The sequence below is a fragment of the Thermobia domestica genome, chromosome 1 (genome assembly GCF_964235325.1).
Source record: "Thermobia domestica chromosome 1, izTheDome1.hap1.1, whole genome shotgun sequence".
In the NCBI taxonomy this organism is placed as follows: domain Eukaryota; kingdom Metazoa; phylum Arthropoda; class Insecta; order Zygentoma; family Lepismatidae; genus Thermobia; species Thermobia domestica.
This window is the reverse complement of record NC_137454.1, coordinates 22,681,385-22,708,527: the sequence shown is the minus strand read 5'-3', so window position 1 is coordinate 22,708,527 and position 27,143 is coordinate 22,681,385. Positions and strand designations below refer to the sequence as shown.

Below are 27,143 nucleotides of genomic sequence, written 5' to 3'. Positions count from 1 at the left end.
AAAAATAAAACTGACTGAGATAAAATTTCTAATTTTATGTCCAATACAGTTGACTTAAGGAGACGTATGATTAGTTGAAAAGGATAATTGCATTGGTCAACAATTATTTCATTCTACCCAATTGCAGCTGTTTCTTATATATTTCTATTTGCTGATACCAAAAATGAAGTAAAAATTCTCCATCACTCACAATTTCTGTAATGCAATATTAATTCTCTTGAAGCAACAAATAAAAATGTCTTCATATAGCAGACTTTAACGTAAGAAGTAGCTTGTACTCTGCTTAGATTCGTGGTTAGTTTTCCAAGACTTTCCAATGATAGTACACAAGTGTGTCACGATCTATAAATTTGGGAATTTATCAGATATTTTCGTGAAAATGGTATTTCTTATAATTTGGGCGCACCTAATGGGGACTAGATTTCAGATACCTCACGTAAGGCACCTCAAAAAATAACACATGCACTTGCGTCAAACTGTTTTTTGAATTATAGAGATACAAGTAATACGAGGTGTGTTCGAAAACTAATGAATCTGTTTAGCAAAAATACATATATTGATTTGGAAATTCGAAACAATAATCCCCTTCAAAGTAGTCTGCTTGGTAATGCACATACTTCTCCTAGTGCTTCCGCCATTGTTGGAAACACTTCTGGAACGCAGGTTTTGGAACGATGAGCAACTGTGTCATCGCGTTCCGCAGGATATCTTCTCTTGACACAAATCAGGTTCCTTTTAGTAACAGTTTCAGCTTGCGAAATAATCAAAAGTTAAAACGGAGCCATGTAGGGTAAATAGGGAGCTTGACAACACAGGAATGTTCTGTTTGGCGATGCAAGATTGAATCAAATTTCGCGGACACTCTCCTCATGCCCAAATTCTCTTTCAAAATTGAATGTACTTATCCGATTGATGAATGGTTTCCTCTTGGGTGTCGCCAAGCTTTTGGCAAAATTTGATGCAATATCATTGCTCAAGTTTTTCTGTTATATTACATAAAACTTAAATCTGACGACCGCTCACTAGACGTCTTCAACCATTGGTCGACTGCCAGTGATTGGTGCCTTTTGCTGACGGCAAAAAAATTCACGACTGCGCGTTAGTGTTCCCTCTACACGTACACTGAAGGAGTCTCCCGCGCTTCATTGGTTTACGCGGAAAAAATGATTCGATACTTCTTCAACACACCAAGTATATGTCCCGTCTCTTATTTTTTGTGTGTGTGTGTTAAACTCTAATAATATTGTGTTAAACCCTAATAATATTGTATTATACCCTAATAATGTGTGTTAAACCCTAATAATATTGTGTTAAACCCTAACAATGTGTGTTAAACCCTAATAATGTGTGTTAAACCCTAATAATGTGTGTTAAACCCTAATAATATTGTGTTAAACCCTAATAATGTGTGTTAAACCCTAATAATATTGTGTTAAACCATAATAATGTGTGTTAAACCCTAATAATATTGTGTTAAGCCCTAACAATGTGTGTTAAACCCTAATAATGTATGTTAAACCCTAATAATATTGTGGATTTTTATAATGTAAGTCGTATTCATTGATTATTTTGAATTTACTCCAACAGGGAAGCGAAGGTATTAGAAGTCAAGAACAATGGAAGATTTACTGCTGGATGTGGTACAGTTCTTAATTCTTCTTGTAATGCTGTGGCACTTGAACTCCAGAGCACGCTACATTATATCCTTTATCGTTATTTTTGTATCGTTTGCTTTCATTATCCCAATATGCTGCATTCCATTCTGCCTCTTCAGTATGTATGATGTCGACAATATTCGGTAAGCATTTATTACTAATTGCCTTAAAAAAGAGTCTTTTTCCAACTGATTAATGTGTGAATCAGATACAAACATTTCCAACTGGCTAATATGTAATGTCAGATAAAGTTAGTCTTTTGCAATTGGTTTATGTGGGAATCAGATAGAAACAATTTCCTGTAACTGGGTAATGTGTAACGTCTGAATAAAAATACTGGTTTTCAACTGGCTATGACGTCAAATAAAATCAAATTTCTCTAACTGGTTAATATGTGACATCAGACGAAAACAGTGTTTTCTAACCTGGTTAATGTGTGACATATTTTCAAAGAGTATTTTCCAATTGGTTAATATGTGAAAAAATTAATCTTTTCGAACTGTCTAATGCGTGATGTCAGATAGAATCGGACACTTTTTTTAGATGATTTATGTGTGATGTTACATGGATATATTGTCTTCCAACAGGCTAATATGTGATGTCAGATTAAATCAGTTTATTCTAATTGGCTAATGTGAGATGTCAGATAAAAAGCAAATTTTTCCAACTATGACGTCAGATGACATTAGTATTTCCAATTGGTTCATCTGTGACGCTACATAAAAATACTAATTTCCAACTGGATAATGTTGACGTCTGACGAAAACAGTGATTTCTCACTGAATAATATGTCATATTACATGGAATAAGTTTTTTTCCAATTGGTTTATGTTTGATGTAAAATAAAAAATAGCCCTTTCTTATTGGTTATTGTGTGACATCAAATGAAATCAATCTTTTCTAGTTGGCTAATATGTAGCGTCATATTATAGTACCTGAGTAAAAATCTTATAATGTATGTTTTAGTATCGTACCTGAGTAGAAATTTCATAATGCTTGTTTTGAGTTTCTTCTTTGAATTGATGATGAACGTACGCCATTATCCATGATCAATTTTAACTCTGAGCAATAATCCACATCAAAAGGTGAAACTGAAAGATCGCGCCGTTTGTAATAAGACGTTCATGGTATATAGTGTCATCTATAGAATAAATAATGTATCAGTTTCAACTGTTATAACCCTCTGTGCGTTGAGCTCGCATGCTGCATGACGATGGTCCAGTTCACATGGTTGTTGTTGCTAATGCTGCAGAACTGAATCTGGACTAGAAATTGAATGCTGAAAGTTCTAGAAGTCACAGTCGTTCACTGGGTCTTGATAACAACTGCCGTGTGACCTCGACCATTGTCATGCATAGGCTTCGGATTTTTAGGTCCCAAAAAATTCAAATTAGGATTTTAAAAAGTGCATTTTAGGATTTTATAGGATTTTAAAAGCACCGTTTAGGATTTTTAGCGTTATATTACTGAAAACGGAATATTACTACACTTTAAACACTTTGTTAGCTATTTCATACTTAGATGGTAACCTTAATTTAGTAAGCTTTATGCTAACCAGTCTTCTGCGTAATAAAAATAATAAAACTCTTCTTACCTTGGACTTTTTTTGATAGCTGAAATATAGTTTAACATATGTATAGCCTGTCGTACTATAGTAGTAGTAGTAGTAGTAGTTTTTGTCAGTTTTCTTATATTTGAAATTTTATACAACACCACAAATATCACTTCACTTTTATAACGATACACTGAGGAAATACGAATGTTTAAATATTGTTTTTCCGGCACTTTTCATGTTTTCTATAGTGCAAAAAGTGGTCACTTCACTCTCTGTAATGGCACTCAACAACAAAATATTTGGCAGGATTTTCTGTTGTGAACTTTTTCTTGTCGTCTGACAAAATTCTCTTGAATGCAGAAAAACTGCGTTCCACATCACACGATGTAAGAGGCGCATATTTCATACTGGCTAATTCCTCGGGATTCCATAGCAAATTTTCTTGGACATCGTCTCCACGAAGAATTTGGCCCACTAGTTGTATCTGTGTGAAATCAGGACTGCGTTTCAAAACCGCCTCCAACTTGTCCGCAGTTTTGTTTTTCCAACTTCCCCAGGTACTTTTTTCTCTTTCACTTCTTGAAGAATTTGAAGAGCTACGTGACTACGTGTTTGAAAGTATTTTTCAAGTTAAAAATAACTATAAAGAATCATTTAGGACGTTATAGGTTCTAAAAGCTAATTTAGGATTTTTTAGGTCCTAACCCCCCAATTAGGACATTTTAGGTCCTATAAAATTAATATAGTTCTACTTATAGCAACTTGAAATGTAAAGGAAACACGAATTTTTTGCATTCACTGTACAGGAATAAAATAGGTTCGAACCTAAGAATCCGGAGCCTAGTCACGCAGTATGCAAACTTAATACACGTGACTACCTGCAACGAACTGATGCAGCTAGGCAATTGAAACTGAGATGGAATATATGCCAGGAACGGCTTTTTATGGTGCGCTACCAGGTAACTTTTTGAAAATATTCTTTAGTAGATGCCCTTGATTATCCAACTGACGTCATCTCGGATAACAGAATGTGCACGAGGGGTTACGTGGAATTCCTTAGGAAATCCAGAACGCGGAAACGGGAATTCCTGCGTGATTCGTGTGGAACATTTCTAACTATATGTGGGTTAACCACACGACGACTTTTAGTTACTGAAATAGGCACATCCCACTGAAATCCAAGAGAAATTTTATGCCCGCGCAGTTTCTACTGCAAGCCTAAATGTCTCGGGACAGGTATAGAGCCTGTTTGATTTTCAAAGAACGTTCCGTGGACATATTGTAGTAGTAAGTGGTAATGATTATTAGGAAGTTTATAGAAAACACGTAAGGTAGTATAAATCAGTAAGTTATCCTGGAACAGATAGATACACTCACACATATAAATGTACGAGGGGCAACATTTTTCACAACCGTAATCTTTACTTGTGAGTGAAACCAATCTACAGACCTTTTTTTTTTACTTTTCCACATAGTCTCCTTTTTTAGCTCACATTTTCCTCATCGTTCTGCAAGTTCAAAAATTCCTTTGCCATAGAATTCCATTCCAGTTGCCTTTAGACACTGACGCACTGCTTGCCGACTATTCTTCAGTATCTCGTAGCGATAGCCTCGCATCTGTTCCTTCACGAAACACAAATTTTTAGACGGACGGTGCCATGTCGGGGCTGTAGGGATAATGTGGAAGCGTTTTCCACCCAAATCTCCTGATCTGCTCCAAAGTGGCACGTGCAGTATGCGAACGCGCATTAACCGTTGAAGGATAATCTTATTTTCAGGACGTTTATCACGCAAGGCATGACGGAGTTTCAAAACTGTCTGGATGTAACGGGCAGAATTTGTGGTTTATCCAGGCTCAAGAAAGTCAACCTGAATGCAACCCTGTGCATCCCAGAAGACGCTCCCCATAATTTTAGCAACCGATTGCACTATCTTCACTTTGTTCTTCGGTGGCGAATCAAGTGGTGCCATTCCATGCTCTATCGTTTTGTTTCAATTTCATAATGATGGAACCATGTTTCATCTCCAGTCAGAATACTCGTCAAAAAGTCATCACCTTTACGTCGAAATCTCTGAAGAAGGATTTGGGCAATGGTTAGTCTATGATACTTCTAGTCCTCGCTTACTAAACGTAGTACCCAATGGACACAAATCTTCCGATAACCTAAGCTGTGAATCATTTCTAGCACCGCACTATGTCCAACACCAAGTTTTGCAATGATTTCATTCACAGTGATACGCCTATCTCCCCTAATCAGTTCATCAACCCTTACCTTGTTACGTTTCGTGGAGGTAGGTCGAGGGCGCCTACTGCGAAGCTCATCTTCGATACTCATGCTTGCATTCTTAAAATGCCTCCTAACACTGCTGGCACCCATACACACATCTCCATAAGCACGCTGTAGTCTGCGGTGAATTTCAGAAGCAGATTGGTCCTCTTTAACAAGGAACTCAATCACAGCACGCTGTCGAAACGAAACATCGCTGCCCGCCATTTTGGAAAACCTACCTGTAGTCACGTGCTAGCAACAAACAGCATCAACGTCTGGAAAGAAGGAAAGAAAGAGAGATGATATACTTGGTTTCACTTACAACTAAAGATTGTGAAAACATGTTGTTCACGACTTTCAGTACGCCCGTCGAAAGCTGTCGTAAGCTTACTTTTGCTCGCTTTGAAAGATAACGAACTGCTAATGTTTATTACAGCTATTCCATACCTCTGTTCACGTTTGTAAGGAAACTGCTCGGACTAGAGTTTAAAATGGTGGATTTCAATCCATTGGAAGTTGAATCGCCTGTCGTGGGAGTGATGAACCATCAAAGCATCTTGGATGTCTTTGGTAAGTTAAGTTTTCTTTTGTATCATTCATTCTTCCTTTCAAATGTAATTTTTCTCAATTTAAGTTCCTGCACTGAACATTTCTTTTCGTTTTAGCACAAAAAGTTTCTCCAGTTCTATATTTACAATGTATTAAAATCCTTGTTTTTTTTTTTTTTTTTTTTTACTTAATGAAATTTTAATATCTAGCTGTTTATGCCGCGTTACGTCGATCTCTAGCATGAAAGCAAGATGGCATTTATAGAAATAATAGAACGTGACAACAAAATGAACAATCAGTTGATTCTCGCCAAGATGATGTGTGGTAACACTCGTGATCTGTGTGTTACCTATCAGATTCTACCACATTTAGCTCGGGAAAAACTAATTTGCTTCCCGGCTATGTTTTTGTTGTAGGCTTCTAAATGCTACTTGCGATAGTATGAATCCGGACGATGTCCAACTATTCCTAAGCTTATAGCTTTTTGCTTTTCTTTTCTTTCTTTTTTTCTTTTGTTTGTTGACTCAGCTATTCTTATTATTACGTGTTACAATATTTGCACCCAGAAGCCTTTGCAACGTCTGTTGTTTGTTTCGCTTTTTTATTGGTTCTTTTATTAGACACATTTTGTATATTTATTGGTTAAAATGGAGAAAAGAAAGAAAAGGGCGTATCTTTCCATAAAAAAAATCTGCATGTTGGAAAAAGTGGACGCATTTCGCGGGACATATTGCATTGCCAGAGAGTTGGGTCTTGGTGTATTTACTGCTCCGTATATCATTGTGAGGAAAAGAGCAAACATACTTTCTGAATGTGGATCAAATTCAAAGAAAAGAAAATATACTACTAATTATTCAAAATATAATGAACACGAGCCTAGTAAGAAGCTGGTTTGAAGTGGCATAGACTGTGTGAAACATAGGAATAAACTGACTAGAGTACTCATCATGCTTGAAATCGACAATTTTTCTGCATCCAATGAATGAATAGACAGATTCAGGAAACACTAGGACATAGATACAAATATGTGTGGTCAAATCCATAATATATACGATGGAAGCTTGAAAAAGTGAGTAAACGGAAAATTGCAAGAATAGATCAGTAAATCTATATCTGAGAGCATGAAGTGTGTAAGTCACAAATCCTTGTTTTCTAGAAAACGGCCAAAAAACCCTCAAGCCTAAATAGATATTGGACATACTACATTATATGCTTGGTTAATTACATCATCACGCTGTATAGAACCAAATACTAGCATCCATTAGTTGCAGATCATCGAAAGATATACAAAAACTAGTTTTAACTCATTTTCGTCAAAATTGGACTTTCGCACTTCATGCTCTCAGGTACAGAAATATGAACCAAAGATCATACTCAACATTGATGAAATTGGGCTGTTTTTTGAATGTTTTGACCAGTGACATTTAAGGATACAGATGCAGTAAAGACAAGCACAGCAAGATAAGACTCACAGTTATATTGGAAACGAATGCTAGTTGATCTGAAAACCTCAGTCATTTGTAATTGGGAAATCAAGAATTCTTGCTGCTTTAAGAATGTGCGGTCCCTACACAATAACACATGACTCCAATAAGAAAGCGTGGACAATTTCAGATTTCTTTTGAGATCAACTTACAGGCCTTAATGTAAAAATGGGTGCACGGAACAAAAACATTCTCCTTTTCATTTGATTACTGTCCTGTACATCCCATGGATCTGTACAGTATTTTAAGAAAAGTGTTGTTAGAAGTTTTGCTAGCTAACGGCACAAGTGGGTTGCGCCAACTGTATTTGGAATTCGCACACCCGGTGGAAAACTGTTGCAAGTCAAAAATACACATTTATGGGAACACGATTCTTAAAGTTTGTTATTCTATCAAAATCGCTTCCTGGAACACTGGTGTTTCTGCCATCTATGGAAAAATACCACCAGGTAGAGCTCGCTCTCTCAATTCTCTTTTGAGCGATGATAACTCAAAATTTCCATTTTTTGAGTTGTAACACTTTTCCACCGGGTGTGCGAATTATACATTCTTTCACATTCCTATCCAGGAAGAGCTTGTTGCGACAAGTTTTGAATACGCATAATGGATGGTGCTAAGAATTCTTCATCCTTTAAGATTTCTCTGTTTGATAGCAGAACTTCATTTCAAATCCATGAGAGGATCTTAAGTGTGATAGTTAAAGTTTGTCAATTGCTTTCTTAAAATAGTAATATTCAAAAATTGTGAGGATGACTAACTTGAAGGAAAACAAGGAAGAAGAAAAGGAGGAAGTATTAAACAAACTTCCAGACACATAAGATATCTTGCTTCCAGGCTACAGCATGAATGACTTTGTCACCGTGTATGATGCTATTGACATCACCCAAGAGTAATCTATAGAAGACTGTGATCGACCAGACTGAAGGAAGCTCTGACAATAGTGACAAAGGATAATGAATCAGCTGATGTAGTCCCGACGGATGCTAAGGAAGGTGCAGTTGTGGAAGTGTTTTGTTACCACATCTTATGTGCGAATGGCAGTGAAAGAAATTTTTATATTTGCTGTTTCAATTACCAATGGGTAACAACATATTTGGTATTAAGTCTACATCTTCAAGTAAATTTGTGTGGGGGTGAATTCATTAAGAAGTTGATTGGAACACACAGTATTATTTTAAAAGAAGAATGTTTATAGTTCAATATTCATCTTCCTGGGAAGATTGACTTGAGTTTAGCATTCCTTTCACTAATGATGCTATATGTGATCTATAGTTTAACCTCGGATCCGAAGCACATGAGCTCACGCTGGGAATCAAACCCAGATCTTTCGCGTCAAAGGGGTGTACGCTATCTAAATAATCACGAGGTATCTCTCCTGGAAAAAGTCTACTTTTTCCACATTCTGTCTTTTGGATCATACATGAAGCACAACATAAAGTTCACAAATTCAGGAACTAGGTGAAGAACGAGAATGTATTTAAAGTTAGAGGATAGTGAAATGATCTCTACTATCCCATTCTTTCATCACCGTAATGGTTTCTCCCGTAGTTAGCACTGGATTAATCCCGTTTCTGTCTACGGTTTTAGCTCAAAAAATTTTCTATTTAGACGGATGATATCTATTTTTACAACCAACGGCGCCGATCCTAGGAGGGCCGAGGGGGCCCGGGCCCCCAAAGCTCATATGGACCCCCTATTGTATTTGTGAATATACAATATTTGGCATAATTTGAGTGCAATTTGTCTTAAAATCTTCATATATATACTCCCCCCCAATTTACAGAGAAATCGGGGCCCTTGTTTACAACTATCTATATAACCCTACATCATTTCAATATTTTTGATAAAATTGTTAGGTACTGTGTATTCTCAATTATTTTGAAATTCATTCTACCAGTCTCATTTTCCTAATTAGTTCCTTTACTCGTTTCAAGCATGGTAATTAGCTCTGCTAATCGTTCATTTCTATTTGTAACTGAAAGGTTGTGTTTGAGGTAACTTAATTTTCCTAGCATGAAATAAAGTTTATATTGCGCACCAGAGATTACAAGAATACCATTATCCATATACCGAACATCCATACGACAGCAATTCCTTTCTTGGTACAGAATAGGAAATTGTTGCTGAAAATTTGTGATGAATAGGGACGGTGGCTTTTTCCACAAGTGTTTTGCGCACTTTTTCATATGGATACATAGTATTTTCAGGATCTAATTACCTTGTGCCACTGGCGCAAATTTGAACTCACCATGATTTGAATTCGAACCTGTACAATTGATAGAAGTGAAGACGTTTTACAGGCCATGAACAGGGTCGTAACTTGTGGGGAGCAGGAGGGGCAACTGCCCCCCAGGGAAGCTCCCCGCCATTCGAGAGGGCTCACTTTAACAGAAGTTTCTTACTCCATATACGATACGAACATGAAATTATAAATTAAGTATCAAAAAGGTTTACTACATTACATAAACAAAACAGCACACAAAAGGCAAATAAAACAAAAATGAGTCATGGATCCGTTTCAGTAAAAACATGTTTACTATTAGGGGCCATAGAAATAACATTAATTCGTGACTTTGAATTTGTCAATATTGTCCCTTGAATTTATCAGGTATGGAACGGGCCCAGGGCGAAACTAACGGCCCCGCAGACCTTGCCGTGTGGGAGGGCCCACAGGTTCCGGTGAGGTCATAAAGAGTAAAAGAAAGATGAAAAGAGTGGACCCAAGAATTAGAAAAACAACTTTTTCTAGAGGGCCCAAATACGCGTATTAATGCTTGCCCCCTAGAAATCTAAGTTACGGCGCTGGCCATGAACAACTAATCTTACGAGTTTCCATAAAATTGACCAGTTTTGTTTGCCCATTAAAAGCAAAAGAGGAGCTTTCCAAACCATTCTTTAGTAAATTTCGATGTATAGACATTGGTATTATCCTGCACGAAGTTAATAGTTGCCATCTCACTCAGTGGGAAACATGCAGTTGTCCAGAATGTCTATGTCTTTATCAGAGTTCATTCGAGAAGATACACCCAATAGTTCTCCAAGACCAACAGCAGACATCCATCCATAAAATACCTGACTTATTTTGCCGTTCCTTGCCTGAGATTTGTGTAGCGGAGTGAGTAACAAGCAACAGGCCACCAGTCTTATACTAGAGATAAAATCCAGTTCTGGTGGCTCAATGATTTGATTGAATTGATATGGGAATGTTCTTCCGCGCTTGCTTCCTGCTGTGAATACCAGCAGCTTGAAGACGGTTTTGTACGGTTGTGGAGACGCTGAAAGCCACAAATCGCTATCAATGGAAGTAGCAGGTTGAAAGTTTCGCTGACGGTCTTTCGCGAAGATGAATTCATCGAGAGAACGTAAATTGTACTCTCGATTATTTAAAGTCATGAATGTAAGAAAGTAAAATTTCCAAAAGAGAAACAGACAGTTTCTAAAACGCCCCACATGGAATAATTGGAGAATTAAATTTGTCTAGTTTCATTACGGTCAGTAGAACATTATGGCACAAACGCGTAATAGAAATACTAAACTCTCGTTGTTTTTAATAGTCTCTTTTACTTAAAGAAGACTTATGAGGAGTTTAAAAGATCGGAATTCACCAATAATTCACCGTAATATTGAAAAAAGTAAGTAAACATGCAGTAGTTTCTGTTTTCATATCTTACAATTTTTTGAAAAATTTGTAATTAGTGTATCGCGTGGGAAATTTAGGGGGAATTTCTGTCTTCCAAGAAGGGATTTTTTTATAAGGTTTCAAGTTGTCATCACTGGTTTTGATCCACGGACCATTGACCCACTATCCAAATCTGACCCAATTGATCCGCGATCCACTGATACACTCCATCTCTGGCAGAATCAGCTATCAGAAATAAGTTACTTTTTAGATCGCTTCGTTGTTAGTTTGGTGACCTTTATCAGCACCGAAGCTACATCCAAACATTATAGTTTACAGTTTGCAGAATTAACCAGAAATGATTTCCAATGATTTACCAGAATGATTTACTTTTAATTGGAAGTATGAATTCCAAATTGTAAAACGAGGAACTAATTTTAAAAATTCAGAAAGTATTCCAACATATTTACATGTTTGAGTATAAATTTATTCAACAAAAATATAAATAATTCAACATTTAGTGACGTTGCAGCCTCTTATTTCTGATTTATTTGTACGTAAAAGAAGAATCTGGTGGGCTCATTTGGCTCTGCGTAAGTGCTAGAGAAGACCAAACAATCGTGGCTACTGGTTAAGCTCTCTTCAGGCACGTAGAAACGCTGGACAGGGCCTGAGTAGGACAATCTTCTTGAAGTGGTTTTGTTGTACACTTCACAAGTGTAAGTGAAAATATCATCTTTATTGTCGAAGGCTTTCAACAGCCTCATGAAAATACTCATTAGACATTGCTTTTGCAGTCTTTGGATCCTGAGTTCAAAGATGCCCCACTCTGAAAGGTTTATCAAGATGGTGCCTGACGGTTGTAACGAGAAATCAAATCCAAAAGGGAATGAAAACTTTCCCTCATTGGCAGTTCCTGATAACGTATTTTCTTTATGTTGTTCCAATACGTGTTCATAAATCTTCTGTGCGCATACCAATTGATGACATTTGTCAAGTGGACAAGTGTAAGGATAGAAAGGACACATATTTTCGTGGGATTCCTTGGTGACAAAACGGGAAAGAACGTCACATCCCATTGACCTATATTTACAAGGTAGATATATTTTCTGCACCAGACCTTCAGCGGAGAAATCTCTTCCATCTTTGAACTGAGTCTGACATAACGGACAGTTTTTTATCTTATTTATGCAATTGTTACATACATGATGACCTTTGGTGCACGTAGGTATAGGTGGTAAAGGTATCTCGAAGCAGATGGGACATTCAAGAAATTCCCAAAATTCTTTGTGAACACGTAGTTCTTCAGCACTTAAATCAGATTCTCGAATAGTCGCTTGTTGCGCGTCTCCAGCCATATTTTTTTTATTTTCTAATGCTCTGTCCTTTCCAGAATGACCTGGTCACAAGGCTAAAGCGGGTTGAACGGCGGTGTTTAACTGTTCCAGTTCCAGGAGCAACATTTTGCAAACACTATGATCTTTTCCAGTTTCAAATCAAGAATTAACTTACTAACCCCCATTTAAAAAAAAAAAAGAAAAAAAAAGAAAATAACACTGCTCCCCCTCACAAAAACCAAACTTAATTTTCGTGGGCGTTCATTATTTTGTTTCTTTAGATTCAACAACAATTCATACCATTATTGTTTCTTTTTGTTTTTAAATTGAAACGTTTAATTGACATCGTAATGGTATTTCAATGAAAGTTATCAACATATTTATTTGGCATCAAAATATAATTATAACTAAATGTCTTAGTAATAAGTCTTCGTGTAATGAACTATTGTATGTACTCCAAAATTTTGAATGTGCGTAACATCTACTTAAATAAGATTTTTGGAACAGGAGCGTTTTTCTTTCTTTTTGATCAGATTACTCGGATTTTTAGTTTCGCATAGTTGCAACACAGGCCGCTAGCCAGCCCAAAAATGTAGGGAGGCCCGGCTGAAGTTAGGGGGGGGGGGATTCAACCATATTATATACACAGAGAAAAATCCGTTCTCCGGACAGCGGTATATTATACAAATATACGGTATCCTCTTGCTTACTATAGAAATCAGTACGGAGCATACGTTATCCGTATGCTACATAGGCACTGCCCTTAGATGTTACATCATGCCGTTGCAGGATGTCTGACATCTAACAGTTTTCTCTATATCACATGCATATACTTATGTTACCTTCGTCAGCTATATGTTATATACGTCCATTTGTATGTGAGATCCTGACCGCCTACATTGTTTCATACAGAAAGTACGTATAGATGGAACACTTATACAGAAAGTATTATAAAACACATGCGTTTTCAGTTATACGTCTGCTGCACGTTAAGTCCAAAAACTACAGAAATTACGCATGTAACCTATCTTTTTAAGTACGCGACTTATAATTTTTTTCTCAGTGTAGTTCATAGTTCATTTGCAAGCCTAGTATGAAAATTTTAGGGGAGGCCAGCAAAAATTTAGGGGCGCGGATCCCTAGACCTCCCTGGATACGGGCCTGTTGCAACAATTCAATTTTCCTACAAATGTTTCTCAGCTTTGACTGCATGGATGTCCATTCTCCCAATTTGTTGGGCGCAAACCTCTTTGAATTCACCATTCCCCCTCAGATATACAATTCTCCCCCAAACTTACAATTCAGCCCCAAATATATATTTTTTCCTCCTCACTTTTATTATTCTCCAGTTTGTTTCTATAAATTCCAACGGAAAAATGATGTGCCTCTAAGTAATCTCATCAACACACCTGTACCCTAAAATACGATTACAACAGTGGGTTATCAACTACGAGGGGTGGTGATAAGAAAGTAAGGTTACATAGTCTGCAATATATTATTTCATCTAACCAATACAGCCAACAGATAGCACATGCATCAGGTTATTTTTCGACATAGTCCCTATCAGTGTTGCCAGATCTACTTATTTTGCAGGAGATCTGCTTTTTCTACGTTCTACTGATCTACTGCGAAAGAAAATGAAAAGTAAAAAATCTCCTGCTTTTTCCTTATTTCGAGAAGCTGAAGAAATATATTATTATTAATATTGAATTTTCAATGTTTCCTCACATAAAAAGATGAAATTTCTCTGTTATAATACACAAAGCTCTGTAGAGCATATTGTTATAAAGCTTTACTGTATATAATATGAATCCAAAGAATATAATTGTACGTCATCTTCTATATGCATTATGGTTAGCGTTTTTATGACTTTCTGTAAGATTTACAAGTAAGTCTTGTTTAGATTGGGACTTGGGTTGGAAGAGTGGCTTAGATCATTTCTCCACGATCGTTAGCAAGAAATCGTCTTACGCCACGATCACGTGTGACTGTACCATATAGTTACGTTATCGCTACGTGCATGAAAAGACATTTTCCCACTTCACTTTGCTCTTTCACTATGTTTTACTTCACACACGTGTGTATCAAATAATATTCATAGACTATAAATCGGGACTTTTCCCTTTCATTTGCTCAATGTAGTCCATCGGAAATGAATTCTGGACTGCTTGTTTTGACTACTGCCCCCTTAATAATGGCAAATTTTATTGCTCCCCCGGATTAACATTCAAATGCCACCACTGTATGTGTCTACTGCTTCCTCCTGTTTTTTCATCTTCGAATCTCCTGATTTTCCAACTGACTGGTCTGGCAACACTGGTCCCTATATCGATTGAGCTACCTGTCGCATCACGACCCGCTCGGGAGAGTAATACTCCCGGAAGTACGTTTTTCCGCGCGCTACTCTAGCCAGCTGTTTTACGCGCTATCCTAGCCAGTTGTTTTAAGTTGGTCACAAAATTTTTATCATGAAGTACAAGGGGAACAAAACGAGCCCTATATCATGGAGTACAAGGGCATAAGTACTACAACTACTTATCTGCACAAAAGTAAATAAATCACTTTTTTAAGTATTATTTTCATATTATTTTAATTTAATAAGTGTTATAAAAATAATAAGTGTTAAAAAAATTTTCCTCGGGCCGGGTTTGAACTCACGCCAAAAGAGAATTTTATTACTAGCATATAGCGCTAGCCCACTCAGCCACGAAGGCCGACAGCAGCAAGCGTTTGATTTCTGCTATTTTAATGCAACGTGGCAAGAAGTGGATAACGCCAACCAATCAGAACTGTGTTTCTCGTTTCTACTTCCGGGAGCATTACTCTCCCGAGCTAGTCCTGTCGCATCGTGGATGAGTTTGAACATTCACTCCTGGCAAAAATATCCTGTCCTTGCGTGTTTAACCACGTTGTCACGAAATGTTTCACCACTTCGACTGAAGTGAACTAGGTCCTTCATCTAGGTGGTCCTAGAAGTGTAGAAACAGGTGAAAGTAGCTTGGAGCGAGGTCCGGGCTGTAGGGAGAGTGGTCGATGATGTTCCAGCTGTGTTCAAATCTGTTGATGCCGTGCCGGGTTGGCCATTGCACTCTTCGTTGGTGACGTTTTTTTTTTCCTATGAAGCGCAAACTTTCGACACTATTCTACGACATGCTGACAAAACATTAGATTCTCTCCGTAAACCTCTGCAAGCTGCCAGTGTATTTTAGCCGCGGTTGCATGTTTCGCCCACAGAAATCGAATAACTGAGCGGAAACTAGTCGCCATTCGGAAAACGAGTCGCCATTTGTGTTTACATACAACTAGCGCCGAAAGTGGCTAAAACTCTGCATAGTTGCCAACTCCGTGTATTAAAATTATCACACACTCCTCATTCCTCTATACCAGGCCGGAAGTTCAGAAATATCGGCCTTGTAACCTTAGTTTCTGATCCTTCCTTGTACACTGAAGATATACAGATAGTTATCAAAATAATGCTAACACCGTAGTCTTATTCAGTCAGTTCGCGCCGTTTCGTTTGAATCCTTGTTAAAATTTCTCAGGTTCCCGGAAGTAGTTGTTACAAACGTCTCTCCACCTCTAGATGTAGTACTTACAAAAAAAAATAATTTTATAGTACTAGTTTTGAAAATCAATATAAAATCATATATGTTAAAATCGTAATCAGTACAACTAGGATTGTTGTATTAAGAATCAGATAGTAATAATAATAATAGTAATTCGGGTTATCGTACTGATCTAAGAACCAGTTGTTAAATTATTTGAACGACATCATTGGTTAACATCCACGTACTGCAACATATACTTGCTATGAGTTACTAACACTGAATATTTGTGCACTACGACTGTCTGGTGTTAGTACTTTGTTGAGAAGGGTCAGTAATACCCGTGGGGGTATAGTACGGATTAGTGTCTACAATAGGAAACACCAGGCTTTCTCAAAATATTTCATACAACGACTGTTTTATCACATCCTCCTTACGATTCATCATGAAGCCACGATATTTGCGCAGCCCTTCCTCTAAAAACAAAAAACTTTTAAATCTGAGTCAAATACATACAAAGAATATTTCCTATAAACAAAAGAATCTGAAATTTCGCACAAAAGTAAGTATTTGATGTATATAAAGATAAAACTTATAAAAATGTTAACTTTACCAGTTCATGGAGAATAATAGGGGCACAGATATGTTAAAATTGCAAATTGATTTGCCGAGTTGCTGAAAAACCAATAAAAATCTATTTTTTTATAAGAGAGAAAATCTAGAACGATAAGGAGAAAATAAGAATTGACTATTTATCACTATTACTATTTAATAAAATAACAAATGGTCTATCTGCAGCTTTAGGTACTAGGTAAAATGCTTTTCAAAAAGTAGTGATATCGCATCAGAAACATAAATGTGAAAACAATCCAACTTATCGTACATTTATCACTTCGTTGGACCTGAAAAAGGATAGAGATCTGACGTGATGTCAGATCACATTGAAATTCGGAAATCAGAATATGAAATTTGTAACTTTAGTACCGAGAAGAACTTGTCAGGCAAAGACTTCGAGGCGATACTGTATAGAACTTATTTTCAGCACAGTGTCAAGGTTACAAATTTAATTTTTTTTTTAACTTTCGGCTTTCCATAGAAATTTGCATTGTTTCAGAATACTTAAGCGGGAGCTTTAAACTCTGCCGAACATAATATAAAGAATGTTCGAACTACGCTGAATTTCAAATTGAATTTGTAAATATCAAAGAAATATTATGAAACTACGCCAAGTTCTATGGAAATCCGGAAGTCATAAAATTAAATTTGCAACCTTGATGTTGAAAACAAGTTCTATACAATATCTTCTTGAAAGGATTTTGCTTGACAAGTTCTCCTCAGTACTAAAGTTACAAATTTCATATTCTGATTTCCGAATTTCAATGCAATGTAAAATCGTTTCAGATCTTTATCCTTTTTCAGGTCCAACAAAGTGATAAGCGTACAGCCTGTTTGTTTCTTTAATTTTAGAAGTTTTTAATATACATTGAAGATTTTAAATATGTTACAAATTGTCAATTATCTGTTCAAGATTGGCAGTCACAGACACAAGGCACAATCCTGTCTCTAAATATATATAAAAAAAAAAATAGTTTCAGCACGAGCTTTAGAACACTTGTAAAGAAGCAGTATTAAAATGCTTATTTATTTATTCTGAAACTATTTACCTCCCTCTGCTGGTACTATTCTAGTACGTATTAATCTTATCTCCTCCGGGGGGGGGGAGGGCACTGGTCCCCCAAAAAAGCATGCCTGAAAGAAACACTTGATGCTACTCCTCAAGGCGTTGACACAGATATCCATAATTCAACTTCGACCAAAAAGTGACATTTCGCTTATCCTCCTTGCGGTCATCAATTCTCAATCTACATCTTCAACCAAACTCACTAATTTGCCCATATCATCTCGTGTCAAATATGCCACCCAAAGCTACTTTAACAGATAACAAATTGCATAATAATCACTTTACTATCGAGAAAAGTGCTAAACCAAACATAATTTGATGTACCGGATGCGATTTCAATATATTTTAAATCGATTTTGAATACGCACTGTTTATTGCGTTATGAGAAATGATTTCTTCACGTATAGAGTTCAATGCTACAGGGTATTTGTAAATCATGCACCACTAGGTACACTCATGTCCAAAATGATTGTCACATATCTTAAACTGTTTTCTCGTAAGAATATAATTTCATAATGATTTTGCAGGGTAATTTTAATACTGATACTATGTGTACAATAGGAAATTGTCTATTGGTGGTAAATTTCATAGGAAAAGAATTATAAATACGAAAATTATAATGAGTAAAACGAAATGTTGCTAAATGGACCAAAAAGTTTTATTTTCGTTTTATTGACCTTGTTAACTGCTCTTTTGACATGAAATTTGCATTATACACATCTTTGCCGATTATACGCATACTAACATTATAAGAAATACCGGGCGAATTCGTTATCAAATTATATTCCTAAAACAACATATTTATAGACATGCGACAATAATTTTGGACATGACTGTACAGAACGGAGAAATGGTTAATGTATTTGCTGGATGGTAACAGTGAGTTAAATTATCTTTGACATTAGCGAATAGAACAAGAAATATGAAAATGCTGTTTTATAATGTGAGTTTTTACATTTGAACGTTCTCTAATGCTAAATAATGTTGATTATTTCCAAAGATCTAGTTAGACGCCACTAGTGTTGTATGTGAAGTCATTTAATTTTATTACGTTTTGTGTTTAATGTCCCCTTTCAGCAGTGAGGCTAAATGAAAGGTGGATTTACAACTTAAGGTAGGATCCGAACCACATGAGCTACAACCGGGAAACGAATCCGAGGCCAAAAACGTGTACGCTAACTGCTTACAAAAGCGAGCTCACGAGAAGTCACTATAAGATGGTAATTTACATACTGCATACAGTGTTTAGAAACATACGTACAAACATCTTATTTTAAGAAAGCTATCATTTTCGCTTTCAAAGTTTGAAGAAAAATAAAAATAAAGTTCTACTTTGGATATTGTTTACATATCTAAATAAAAATTAGGTATACAAGATCTCATCGCAAGTATCAATTCCATATAATAAGTTGAGGAGTTTTTTTTTAACCCCTTCTGTCCCAGACTACCATCCTTTTTAAGCCATCTTTCAATTGTTTGTATGCTGCATCATTTGAAATCATATTTTTCAATTTATTTTTCAGAATTTGAATTTGTTTATTATTTTACAAGAAAATACTATGTCCACGTTTGTGCACATTGGTTCAGTAACAAGCAATTGCATATCTAAATATTTGTGAACAATTATGATACATTTTATTCCGTTTCTTGTAAACACTACACCTTTCTTCTGACATATTATTACATTGTTGTGATACAATGAAACAACAGCTACATTTATTTACTCAAAATAGCGTGAACGGAATACTGTACTATGTTATTTAGTAATGTTTTCTTTAAATTTTTCTCCTTTCTTGAGAACTTAACATGACATCAAATTGTTTGTTGTGTTTCTGAATATCCATTTTCTTATTGTTGTGGAACAAAAGCACTTTTCATCTCTACTTTTCAGAAACAATCATATAGTCAATGTTTTCGTTCTTTTCATTTTTAGGAGAGCTAAATCACAGATGTCTTAAATTTGCTTTAGGGTTCAGATATCGAAGATTCAGATAATGATCCAGATTTTATGGATGATGACTCCAATAACTCTAGCAGTGAAGATAGTGATGGCGGTGTTGTGAGAGACGAAAATGGTAAACAATAAATTGTACTCGTTATCTATTCTAAAGAATTGAATTATCTACACAAAGTTATTTGGCCAATCACAAGTTTGTTTATTTAGAAGATATCGCACTATAGATAATTGAAGTGGTCAGACTTTAAAATGACCCTCCGTCGTTTATTTGGATTGTACAAAATTTTTTCTTGGTTAAACAAAAATTGGACAAAATTCTGAGGTAGTTAAAATTCAAATTTGAACGTGTCGCACTACAACTAAATGGGCCCTCCTCTGATTAACCAACTAACCTCGTGTTGTAATTCAGTTCTTTAGAACAGATAACGAGTACAACAATTAATTGCTTGCTATTTTCGTCTGTTGCAACACCGCCATCGCTATCTTCACTGCTAGAGTTACTGGAGTCATTATCCATAAAATCTGGGTACTTATCTGGATTGTCGATATCTGAATCCTAAAGCAAATCTAGAATGTCTTCTGTGGTTAGCTCTCCTAAAAATGAAAAGAACGAAACCATTGACTATATGCTTGCAATATTTGTTACACCAATCATTAGCACAAATAGTGGAAATTATTATAGTTACAAATTCTCCTATACTTTCTAATAATGAAAATGAAATACTACTATCGTTAAAAATAGATATTTTACTTCTTTCAATGCATTTACATCGTTTCGTTTCTAACATGTACAATTTTGTAGGAAAACAAACCTAAAAAGTATACGAAAGAATATAGAGAAACAATTATCTAATATAAAACCTGTGTACACAATTGTGAACATTAAAAAAAATCTCATTATTTTTTGTTCTCCAGAGATAAAGCGAAGGTAATAATCGCCAACAAGTCTCTGAAATTTTAATTGTTTATAACAAAAATACCTTGATTGTAGCAATAACATATTTGGGCGAAAATGATACTTGCTTTTCCAACTTACAAAAGTCTGTGTTCCACCAACACCTGCCATCTAAAACCAATTGAAAGGCAGTTGCCACTTGTACTCGAGCTTACCGGAAAAAATCTATGTGGTGTTCAGACGTCCACGCGTGTGTACGCCAGGAACTAATCGATCAGATTTAACGAAACGATCAGGAAAAATATATCAATTTGTGTGCACAAATGTGCACATTGGGACCGAAAGGGTTAAATCAAAACTCGATAAACGTATGTATAAAAAGTAACGTTTTCAAGAAACAAATTTTTAAAATATCGTATTTAAACATTAGAGATATAAGAATTGTGATATTTTGAGCATTAATTTGATTATGTGTTTGATGTTTCAAAATTTAAATTTCTGCATTCTTAATTAAGATTAGCAACATTTTTTAAAGAAATGATTATTGAGTATTCAAAAAATTCTCCTCAATTATGGAAGTAATTGAAAATTCACATATTGGCTCAGCAGATTTGTACATTTGAAGATAAATTTATTCATTTAAAATAATATTAACTTAACATTTAACCGATTGCACATCGTAGACCAGTCTTAACCCTGTCGGTCTCGGCCCCCCCGACCCCCCCTCGCGTCCCCCAGAGGGGACATAAAATATAACCATATTATTCTTTCTTTACAACTTTAAAATCAGACTGGCAGCATTGAAAACTGTTTACAGGCCAGGATCCATTTATGATCATCCCCTGTAAAAAGTTTTCGATATTGCCAGTCTGATTTTAAAGTTGTAAAGAAAGAATAATATCATCATATTTTATCTCCATTGTGTGGGACGCCGAGACCGACATGGATAGTAACGGTTTAGAACTCAATAATGAAATCACATCTCCTTGGGATTCTGTTTATTGTACACTCACGGAAGAGTAATTTCGCAATCTTCTTTCAAGCTGCCTTGGCTTGGTGTGAAGTCATTCCAAAAGTGCACAATCTGATTCAGATCCAGATTCGCTTTGAAAAGCATCTCCGCGAGCCCTTACGTATAGCTTGGATCATCATCGTACAATACAAGCTCATAATCAGGACATTTTACCTTGCCTACCGTAACAGAACTTGTTCCCAGATTCTTTTGCGCATTTACGAAGTTATAGTTCCATCTACGACATGAAATGTCTCAACTTAGTTGAGTTGATTTTAGTTTAGCGTCCCTTTCAGCAGCGAGGCTATATGAGACGTGGACCTACTGATTAACGTGGAATCCGAACCACATGAGCTCCCGCCGGGAATCGAACCCGGGTCTCCCACGCCAAAGGCGCGTACGCTAACCGCTTAGCCACGGAGGAGCTCGATGTCTCAACTTAGTACACGCTACATTTCATCCCATTATCACCCCATACTAGGACCGAATTACAGTTGCTACCTTTGAGGGGTGCAGTATTCTTAGAGGATACACTTACATTGATTGGGCGGCGTAGAAATTGAAGTTCATCAGTTTTGAATATAAGAAACTTTTCATTCATCTGTCCAGATGTACTTTGACCAGTTGCTATTGGATCATGAGAGTACAGCTTGACAAAATCCATTTGTGTTTGACTATTTATTGATAAGGCAAAGGTAATATTTTTGCTAGATAATAGGCAAACAGAAGTGAGAACTCAATAATAGTTTCACAATATCAGGATTCACAGGAGCTCTGAGTCCATTAAACACTTCTCAAAAAGGTTCAATTGAGACAAAGTATGAAACAGTGAACCTACGTTTTTTCAACAAAGTTTATTTCTCTATAGACTATATGAGTAAGCACAAAACTGACAACTGAAAGTAACAGAGTGTTAAAACTTTTCTCATGGTTAAAATTTGTATGTACGGACTTAACTTTTGTTCCTTATAGATTAAATATGTATGTTTACTTTCATTACAGCTGACATAAAGCTTGTATCAGTGCTGAGAGGGAAGAAAGTAATAAAGAGGAAGACGCTGTTCTTTGGCTTGGCAGGGTTGTATCTCCATTTGAGTGGAATGATATTCCTACGCAAACCTGGCGCAGAAGATTCAATCCAAGATTTCGAAGCTAAGGTTACAGAGGCTCTTCTTGCAGACCAGGTATGGAAATCAGATATATATCTATATAACTTTAACAATTCCTACTATGAAGATTAAGTTAGACCGGTATAGTATTTTAGATTTAATTCTGGAAATATGCAATGCCAAGATAGTTTCTAAGTATACTTATAAAAAAAAGTTGTTCATTTATTTTATTACGAAACTATGTTTATTTGAGATTTGAAGGAAAAATTACCACAATCAGTATAGAAATAACTTGTACAGAAAGAATAGTTATTAATGATTCGACTACCTTAACAGCACTTGGGTATGTGATGTACGTCTTATGTTGAAATATGCAATTAGCAATTAATATGGTATTTTATAATTTTGCTCTCGTGCAGTGAAATAGACAGTGTCTTTATTTCCAGGCGACGGTACTTAATATTCAGTGTTGACTCAACGTCTTGAGGCAGTTGGGAACTTACATGAATTAGAAGTTTGCGCACTGCTGTGCACAAAAACACAAAATTGAAGTAAATAAAAGCCTATGTGGTTAGTACACGTTATAAAGCTGTCTAGTCTATCATAGTCTTTTCCGTGCTACTTAACTGAGGAAATAAAAATTTAGTTTAGTTTAGTTTAGTAAAAAAAAAAAAAAACTGTTCACTTCTATGATGTATCTAATGCAAAGACTGACTAAGTTGGTTCCACAACGATATCTCATTTTTACAAAAGAACAATAGACAACAGACCAATTTTGATATTTCTTATTGTATTTGACTTGTGTTTCAATGGTTTGTTCTCCAACTCATGAAATCTTTACTGCTGTTTAAGTATAAAAACTGTAGTTATATAATTTACCATTGAAAACTATTACCTAGCACCAGATATAGTTGTAAGACCAATGGACTCTGGATACGATTAACATCAAAATATGAGAATTACTTATTTTTATTAAGAATTACTTATTATTATTATTATTATTATTATTATTATTATTATTATTATTATTATTATTATTATTATTATTATTCAGTTTAGTTACTTATCCCCTTACGGAGAAAGAATGTTAAACTTTCTTCCATTTTATGTACCTATGTACACTCATGTCCAAAATGATTGTCGCATATCTATAACTGTCTTCTTGTAAGAATATAAGTCGATAATGATTTTGCAGGGTACTTTTAATACTGATGTTATGTGTATAATCGGGAAATGCATATTTGTGGTAAATTTCATAAATTTTCATAAATGCGAAAATTAGAATGTGTAAAACAAAATGTTGCTTAATGGACAAGAAAGTTCTATTTTCGTTTTATTGTTTTTATTTCCTGCTCTTTTGACATCAAATTTGCCACATACATGTCTTTGCTGATTATACACATTACTAATATTATAAGAAATACCGGAGAATTCGTTATCAAATTATATTCCTACAACAACATATTATAGATATGAGACAATAATTTTGGACATGAGTGTACATAATCTTATTTCCCACAGTGCCATGTAGTGATGCATCCTGAGGGCACTCGTGGTGGACCAGCCTCAGAGAAATTGCTCCCTTTTCGTAAAGGAGGTTTCTACGTTGCCATTAAGAATCAAATACCTATTGTGCCAGTTGTGATTTCACCATACACATTTCTACAAAATGGAAAATGGACAAAGAAGAGAGGTAAATTTCCTTTAAATTTCCTTTAAATTTCTAAAATAAAATTATACAGATTATTCTTCTCTTTTTAACCTTTGTTGATGACCACAAATCCAATTTTATACGTAAGACTTGTGATGGATTCAATGCAAAACTGTCTAAGTTGGTTCCACAAAAAATGTCTCACTTTAAGTAATTAGGAAACTTAAAAAATAACAGTACGTAATTACATCTTTATCGTTTCACAGATATTTCGGTCAAATTGACAAGGACATTAAATTAAGCAACGTCAAATTTAGATGTTTTATTGTATTTGATTTGTATTTCCTTAGGAATTCAGTATGATCTCCAACATACAAAACAGAAGTTGTCCAACGAATTTTGATAAACCTCTATACCAGTGTTTCTCAATCTTTGAGCCACGAGAGAGAGAGTGAAAGGGATTCCGTGAGACATTTTATTCTTACTAAACTTCATCTTATCCTGTTTTGGTCACACCTGGGTACGTTTCCTAGGTTTCAGCTAATTCAGGGTGTTGTCTCACTTTATGGAGGCATAAATTTGTAAAATCTACAAGGAAAAATGTATATGATTTGATTTCACAATAGATTGGGAGCTCTAGAAGTTTTGTCATATGATTAGCATATATGTATATACGCTATAAAAATCGTTGTGTTATTTCAACGACATGCCTATGTGTTAACGAAATTGTGATAAAATATAACACAAACAAGTGATTAGAACAACTTACTCTCCATTTGGAATTGTGTGTCTAATGCCGGTAGTTAAAACGACACACAGCCTGTGTGTTGAATTAACACAAGTGTAGAATCTTCGGTTATGTTTTCTTCGTGATTGCCAAATATATTGGGTATCTAATTATAAAGGTTTATGTACTGAAGCTACAGACAAACACAGTAGAAAGAAATACGTAAACAAATCCAGGTATTCACAAAATGTCAACATGCAAACTGCGCAATGTGTTCTCAATTGTTTTACATAATGTTTCTGAAGAAATATGTCAACAGCTAGAAACAACATTTCTCGCTGTGTCACTTCTACACTGCACTAGAGCTCACTAGTCAACACCGGGAACTATGTTTCAAAGATGGCGGAAAACAAGTAGAAACACGATTAAGAGGCAAACATATTATAAGCATATAAGTAAGAGTTTTCTATCATTCTTCAACAAGATATTGGTGAAGGTTGTGTTTCGCACCATCAAGAAATACTTCACAATAAATGATGGGGACGAGGATTAATTTTTTTTATGAAGATTTACTAAATGAAGTGTTCTGTAGTTTACTATTCTTATTTTAAAATTAGAATCTTTGGTAGTTGTAAGCATGCATACCACAAGCTTTTTAAACACAGAATTTACATCAACACCGCACATTGAGTTATTTCAACAACGAAAGAGGTGTAATAGTAACACAGAAGTGGAGTCGAACTAACCCCAAAAACGGAGTTAATCTGGTGGTCTGACATTGAATTTTAACACAGGCAGTGTCGAATTAAGACCAAAACGGTGTTATTATAAGGCTTTGACCTTGAATTATAACACAGATTGTGTGTTGAAATAAAAAGAAAGTGATGTTAAAACAACACAGGGACTGTGTTATATTGGTACTTGACATGGTGTAATATTAACACAAAATAATTAACACACTACACACTATTTTACTTTCTTGTTGTTGGTGCAACACCGCAACAAAGTAACATTGAACACTTTTTGCCACGTTTCCGACCCAGACATGGTGTTGAATCAACACCGAAAATACTAACACAGATATGAATTTAACACCGCTCAACACTGGTTGTGTGTTAAAAACGTAACACACACCCTGTGTTAAACGCCAACATCGTGGGATCTGTGTTGAATTAACACTGCATAGTGGTAGTCACTGACCTGTGTTAAATTTGAGTTGAATTAAGACATCCATTTTTTACTGTGTATATGTATATATAATGGTATGGCTTGAGCGATGATAAGTCAGTAACTTCTACTCTTTTATATAATACTATAGACTTATTTTTTATTGGATTAAAAGATCCAATATATTTTAATCAAAAATTTTCTTGTAGGCCTTATATTTGAAGAACCGCATATAATGTAGCCAAAGAGAAACATCACTTAACTCACACGGGAGGGTCCCACAAGTTGTCGCTTAAATCTGATTGCCACATAGCACATCTGATAGAGCATTATGAGAAATAAAATTTAGCAACATTTAAGGTGCTATGGACCAGAAGGAGCTAAGGGGCTTGAAAAATTTGAGTTGAGTTGAGTTGATTTTGAGTTTAACGTCCCGTTCAGCAGCGAGGCTATATGAGACGTGGACCTACTGATTAACGTGGAATCCGAACCACATGAGCTCCCGCCGGGAATCGAACCCGGGCCTCCCACGCCAAAGGCGCGTACGCTAACCGCTTAGCCACGGAGGAGCTCTTTCAAAAATTTGAATATCCAAAAAATTATATCATGGAATTATGTACGTTTAAAGTAAATATTTGGAAACCGTTAAAGCAATCAAAACAAAAATTGCACAATGCAATGAGAACAAAATGCCCTATCGAAAACCATAAACAGTGTTGCCATAGGAGAAGCAGTGTTGCCAACTCAGCATAAAAATATTTTGTTTGAAATAGCACCACATACAAATGTGAACAGATTTAAAATACACTATTATCGCTAAACATAACAGTGAAGTGTAATGATACAGTGTTGCACGCTATTGGAGCTACGTGTGCTGAAAATGTACAATGGAGAAGTTTGATATGTGGCAACAGATGGTAATAAAGGAAT

The 27,143-nt window shown here is 35.7% G+C and overlaps 1 protein-coding gene across 2 annotated transcripts in view; it reads left to right on the top strand.

The window, feature by feature from the left end:
- Positions 1 to 27,143, top strand: part of LOC145665958 (1-acyl-sn-glycerol-3-phosphate acyltransferase beta-like) — a 31,849-nt gene that overhangs the window by 667 nt on the left and 4,039 nt on the right. The window contains exons 2-5 of one of the 2 annotated variants that reach the window (XM_081733064.1): positions 1,588 to 1,798; positions 5,917 to 6,050; positions 22,562 to 22,743; positions 24,190 to 24,361. In XM_081733064.1, the coding sequence (XP_081589190.1) occupies positions 1,617 to 1,798; positions 5,917 to 6,050; positions 22,562 to 22,743; positions 24,190 to 24,361 (670 nt within the window). In that variant the 5' untranslated portion in view covers positions 1,588 to 1,616. Of the gene's footprint in view, positions 1 to 1,587; positions 1,799 to 5,916; positions 6,051 to 22,338; positions 22,437 to 22,561; positions 22,744 to 24,189; positions 24,362 to 27,143 lie in introns of those variants that run through there. The other variant, XM_081733067.1, reaches the window with a different exon arrangement.